The sequence below is a fragment of the Arachis ipaensis genome, chromosome B03, assembly GCF_000816755.2.
Source record: "Arachis ipaensis cultivar K30076 chromosome B03, Araip1.1, whole genome shotgun sequence".
NCBI lineage: Eukaryota > Viridiplantae > Streptophyta > Magnoliopsida > Fabales > Fabaceae > Arachis > Arachis ipaensis.
The window spans coordinates 82,558,979-82,565,572 of NC_029787.2; the positions used below are offsets into that span (position 1 = coordinate 82,558,979).

The 6,594-nt window shown below is 40.0% G+C and overlaps 1 protein-coding gene across 1 annotated transcript; it reads left to right on the forward strand.

Annotated features, from left to right (window-relative positions):
- LOC107633336 lies at nucleotides 748-1,455 on the forward strand. Its single transcript, XM_016336977.1, has one exon. It carries the CDS (start codon nucleotides 748-750, stop codon nucleotides 1,453-1,455), a length of 708 nt encoding a protein of 235 aa, XP_016192463.1.

The window sequence follows — 6,594 nt, forward strand, 5'->3', positions numbered from 1 at the left end:
CGTCAATCCTCTAAGTCATTCCTGCCTTATAATCCCTGAAATTACTTAACGCACATATCACGGCATTGAATGGTAATAAGAGAGGATTAATATTAGCAAATATAAGGCCAAAGAAGCATGTTTTCAATCATAGCACAGAATTTAGGAAGGAAAATGTAAAACATGCAATTAGTATGAATAAGTGTGCAAATACTTGATAAAAACCACTCAATTGAGCACAAGATAAACCATAAAATAGTGGTTTATCAGCGACCCAGGATAACTCTTATGACATGAGTAGTGGAGTATCTCAATTTGGAAGTTATGGCTATGAGCAAAATTTTGCTGAACAGGTTAATTATATAGGTAATTCTTCAAGACCACCCAACAATGATCCCTTTTCTAAGACCTACAATCTGGGATGGAGAAATCATCCAAACTTTGGCTGGAGAAATCAAAATAAAAGGAATCCCAATTTCAACAACAATAACCCCACCAGAATAATTTCAACCATCAATATCAACCTCCTCAATCACATAATCCACCCCCAGTTCCTCAGAAACCTTCAACTTGGAAGCATCATTAGCAGAACTCTCCAAAAATACAAATAGCTTCATACATGAAACTAGAGCCTCCATCCAAAATTTAGAGGTTCAAATGGGTCAATTAAGTAAGCAAGTTGCTAAAAGGCCTACCAACACCCTCCCTAGTGACACAATCCTAAATCCAAGAGAATAGTGCAATGCCATTAGTCTGAGAAGTGGAAAAATGGTAGGCACAAAAGTCAAGGGTGATGAGGAAGGCGCTGCAGAAGCTATGAAGGAAGCCATACCTATAGAGCAACCCAAGGTGAGGACTCTAGTACCAGAGTATAAGCCTAGAATTCCATATCCTCAAAGGTTTCAAAAGGAGGCCAAGGACAAACAGTTTTCAAAATTCTTGGAAGTTTTTAGGAAATTACAAATTAATATTCTTTTTACTGAGGCTCTAGAACAAATGCCTCTTTATGCTAAATTTATGAAGGAGCTTTTGACAAATAAGAGGAACTGGAAGGAGAGTGAGACCGTGGTGCTTACTAAGGAATGCAGTGCAATTATCCAACAAAACCTCCCTGAAAAGATGAAGGATTCGGGAAGCTTTTTTATTCCTTACACCATTCGTGATGTTACTATTCGAAGAGCATCGTGTGATCTTGGAGTAAGCATCAACCTCATGTCACTTTCTTTGATGAGAAAACTCCACATTGATGAGGTAAAACCCACTAAAATTTTTCTTCAACTTGCTGACCATTCTATTAAATTTCTACTTGGAGTAGTGAAGGCGGCAGCCTTTATATTTCCTACTGATTTTGTGATCTTGGATATGGAGGAAGATGTTAATGCTTCCATCATTCTTGGAAGATATTTTCTGGCAACTAGGAGAGCTCTCATTGATGTACAAAAATGCGAGTTAACCTTGAAAGTTAATGATGAGTAGATTGTTCTCAAAGTTCTTAAGGCCTTACAATACCCTAGTGATTCTGAAGGGTGCATGAAAATTGATTTGATTGAGCCACTAATTAAAGAGGTATTGGAAGCAAAGGAACTTGAGAGTATTTTAGAGCCCCGTTAGAGGATGATTTGACTGAGCTTGACGATTCACCACCACCTAGAGGGGGGTCTAACGTGCTTAATGAGGTAGAGGGGCCACCAAAGCTTGAATTGAAGCCCTTACCTTCCTCTCTCAAGTATGCTTTCCTAGGTGAGCAAAATTCTTATCCAATGATTATAAGCTCCTCTATAAGCAGTAGTGAAGAGGAGGCGTTAATACATGTGCTGAGAGACCATAAAACAGCTCTTGGGTGGACCATTGGTGACTTAAAAGGGATAAGCCCAGCCATGTGTATGCACAAAATCCTACTTGAGGAAGATTCTAAATCTATGGTACAACCACAGAGGCGGCTTAATCCAACTATGAAAAAGGTGGTCTAGAAAGAGGTTATGAAGTTGTAGGAAGCCGGGATCGTTTACCCTATTTCTGATAACCCTTGGGTAAGTCCTATGCAAGTTGTTCCCAAGAAGAGAGCAGTCCCAGTGGTCGCAAATAAAAAGAATGAGCCGATTCCTATAAGAACCATCACCGATTGGTTATGTGCATTGACTATAGGAGGCTCAACACTGTTACTAGGAAGGACCATTTCTCCCTGCCTTTCATTGATCTGTTGCTTGAGAGGTTAGCTGGACATGCGTTTTATTATTTTTTGGATGGCTATTCAGAATATAATCAGATTATAGTGGACCCTCAAGATCAAGAGAAGATGGCATTCACTTGTCCTTTTAGTATGTTTGCTTACCACTGGATGTCGTTCGGACTGTGCAATGCCCTAGCAAATTTTTAAAGGTGCATGCTTTCCATATTCTCTGAAATGGTTGAAAAGTTTACTGAGGTATTTGTGGATGACTTTTTTGCATTTGCTAATTCTTTTGCTACTTGATTGTACCATCTATCCTTATTCTTGAAAAGGTGCCAAAAGACAAACCTTGTTTTAAACTGGAAAAAAAATGCCATTTTATAGTGATAGAAGGTATTGTTCTTGGGCACCATCAAGCAAAGGAATAGAGGTCGATAGAGCCAAGGTGGAGGTAATTGAGAAATTACCACCACCCACTAATGTGAAGGAAATATGGAGTTTCTTAGGCCATGCAGGTTTTTACAGAAGGTGCATAAAATATTTTTTTCAAAAATTGCTAGACCTCTGAGCAACTTCTTGGTTGCAGATGTCCCTTTTTGTTTTACCGATGACTGCATGCATGCCTTTGAGACTCTAAAAGCTAAGCTAGTAAAATCTTTACTATCAGAATATAACACTTTTGGGTGTGCCATTCTGATAGCGGGGGTATTACAATGACCCTCATATATTAAATAATAAGGTACGAGCCTCTAGGCATAAATCTACCAATGGTTTTGATAAACCACTATTTTATGGTTTATCTTGTGCTCATTTGAGTGGTTTTTATTAAGTCCTTAGCCACTTATTCATATGATTTGCATGATTTTACAATTTCTTCCTAGTTTTGTTCTATGGTTGAAAACTTGCTTCCTAGAAATCTTTAATCTGTATATTTTAATTCTCCTTTATACCATTCGATGCCGTGAACTGTGTGTTAAGTGTTTCAGGCTTTATAGGGCAGGAATGGCTTAGAGAATGGAGAGAAAGCTTGCAAAAATGGAAGGAACACAAGAAACCAAGGAGGTAACCAGCGAGCATCGACGCGCACGCATGGCTCATGTGAGCGCGCGATACGGAAAAAATTGCAGCGACGCGTGCGCGTGCCTGACGCGTACGCATGGATTGGAGTTTGCACGAAGACGCGTGCGCGTGACTGATGCGTACGCGTGACATGCGCGATCTGCAGAAATAACAGAAAATGATGGGGGCAATTTCGGGCCGAGTTTTGACCCAGTTTCCGACCCAGAAACACAAACTAGAGCCAGGGAACCTGCAGAGACTCAATACACATTGTCATTAGCATAGTTTTAGTTTTTTAGATCGGAATCTAGAGAAAAACTACTCTTCCTCTAGGTTTTCTTTTACATTCACATATTCTTAGTTTTATGCTTTTGCCTTAGATATTGAAGAGTAATCACCTCCGTTGAAGATACTATTCTAGTTTGTTTTCTTACTCTTTTATTATTCCATATTCTTAATTCTTGTTTAGAGTTACAATTGAATTATTTCTGGAATTTATTAATGCAAAGGATTACTTTTACTTTTAATTGAATCATAGTTATTGTCTATCATGTCTTCCTTTTATTCCTTATTTAATTCTATGCAAGTAATTCTCATGTCAATGGAGTAGATTCTCAACTTGACATGGGGGTTGATTAAAAGGAGACACTTGAGTTGGAATGCTCATGTGATTAGTTAAATTGGAAGTTGTTGGCTAATTCTGTATGTACTAACGCTAGACCTTCGCAAGGGAGAGGACTAAGATTTGCGAATAAGGGTTAGCTCAATCACTTAACTTTCCTTTATTTAGTAAGGGTTAACTAAGTGAAAATAACAACATCTTCATACTACACTTGAGAAAATTCCAATAAGGATAGAACTTCCAATTAATCATTCCCCCAGTCAAGGCCTTTTATTTAGAATAATATAAATCCCTTTTAACTTTCATTGCTTTAATTTACAATCATATGCGTGTGCCCATTGCCCAAACTCAAAATTTTCCGAAAAACTCCTGATTAATAAATTAGCACCCCTTTGTCAACTCGTTGGGAGACGACCTGGGACTCATACTCCCAGTATTTTTATTCTAAATTTTGTGACAATCTTTCTAAATTGATGAGGCGAATTTTCGCTGGTTAAGAGCTATACTCACAACGTATTTCCTATATTGATTTCTTAATTGGTCAAATTTCCGCACCCGTCAATTTTTGGCGCCGTTGCCGGGGAGTTGCAATTGTGTGCTAAATTATTAATTAGTGTACATATTTTTAATTTTCACGTATTTTATTTTATTTTATTACCATGAGATGTATGTTTCTTTTATTGAATGATGCATTCACTGCCTGATCCGAGCTTAGCTTCATTTGATCCTGAAATTGAAAGAACTCTTTCACGTATTAGGCGAGCTCGGCGTAGCTTAGCCTCTTAGGGTGGTGAAGTGATTATTATCAATTCACCAGTCTCTTCTGAAGGCGAATCTGAACCACCATCTGAGGAAGAAACAAGCTCCTCTACTACTAATTCAGTTGATTTACACGTAGGTAACATGGCGGCACCCAGGAGGATCACTCTCTAGGAGGCAGGAGCCCCAGACTTTACTCTGCAACCGTATCAAGTGCGTTACCCAAATCGGGCTGCAGATTTTGAACTGAAGATCGCACTAATCAACTTGATGCCCAAAGTTTTATGGCTTACCTGCTCAGGAGCCTATCAAGCACCTAACGGATTTTCAGACAGCCTGTTCTACTGTAAGGCGTCATGGTGCAGATGAAACTTCTATTTTGCTGACCGCCTTCTCGTTTTCTCTTGAGGGAAAAGCGAGGGAGTGGTACTACACTCAACCTGAAGCGACAGTCACTAACTAGGATACGCTCAGGAGAGAATTCCTGGAAAAATACTTTCCATTTGAAGTTACAGATAGATTGAGGAAAGAGATCTCCTGCATTGTTCAGGGTGAATTTGAGACTCTTTATGAGTACTGGGAGCGCTTCAAGAATCTTCTGGACGCATGCCCCCATCATATGATTGACAAGTTGGTGTTGATCAGCTACTTCACTCAAGGCATGAAGTCTCAGGATAAAACTACATTGGATGGCACTAGTAATGGTTCTCTGAAAAAGTACAAGACCGCAGATGAAGCATGGCAATTGATCATCGACTTAGCTGAGTCCACTCGGAATCACAGGCACAGGAACAGCCACTCAAAGGCTGTTGCAGAGGTTTCCTCTAGCAGTGAGACTACTGTCGTCACACAAGCTATATGTGAAATGACCAACCTACTGAAGCAAATGCAATTGAATCAATAACAAGCTCATCCTACCCCACCACAACAAAGCCAACAGTTGGTCCCCCAAAGAGTATGCGGAATTTGTGCTGATTATAGTCATTACACTGATGAGTCTCCGCAGCTCCAACAAGAAGACAACACTGTGGCAGCTACTCATAACTTCTATGACCGCCCGAATCAAGGATACAATCAACAAGGCGGCAACTACAACCAAGGTGGGAACTATAACCAAGGGTGGCAAGACAACTCCAACTAGGGTTGGAGAGATAATTCTAACCATGGCTGGAGGGACAACTATAACAGAAGAGGCAGAGACAACAATGGAAATCAGAGGTGGAACAACAACAACAGACAGTAGAATCAGAACAGCCTTATAGAGCACCTCAGCTAAGGCAGTCCCAAGGACCCTAGCATAACCAACAACAGGCCCCTCAGATCACTTATCCTTCTTCCTCATCAAATGATGATATGCTTCGTTCTCTTGCACAAGGACAACAAGACATGCAGACTACACTGAACTCTACTCTAAATGGTTTGAATGCCACTTTACAAGCTCTCGTCTCCCGGATAGATTCATTGCCTGCTTCCACCTATCAGCCTTCAAACTCCAGTGGAATTCCTTCTCAACCCTTACCTAATCCCAAAGGTGGCATCAATGCCATCACTTTGAGGTCCGGAACCACACTGAAAGATAGGAACCAGGAGGAGCCAAACCCACAAGAACACGCCCAAGTTGAAGACTTAGTTGAAGTGGAAGATGCTGAAGAGGAAGAGGAAGTACAAGACATGGTTGAAGAAGAAGTAGTTCAGCCAAGGAATGGAGCACCAAAGGACACAGAAGCTGCAAGTGGCGCCATTCCTATCCCATTTCCACACCTTGCAAGGAAGTCCAGGAAGCAGATGGAACTTGATCCCAAAATGGTAGAAATTTTTAAAAAGGTTGAGGTAACTGTTCCCCTTTTTGATATTATTCAACAAGTACCTAAATATGCAAAGTTTCTGAAAGATTTATGCATACATAAAGATAAAATTAATGAATTAGAAACTATTCCTTTAGGTAGTTCTATATCTACTTTAATGGGGGGTATACCTGAAAAATGTAGTGACCCAAGTCCATGCA

What these genes read in the sequence shown, in the direction of transcription:
- LOC107633336 (XM_016336977.1), top strand. Translation starts at nt 748, where the DNA reads ATGGTAGGCACAAAAGTCAAGGGTGATGAGGAAGGCGCTGCAGAAGCT.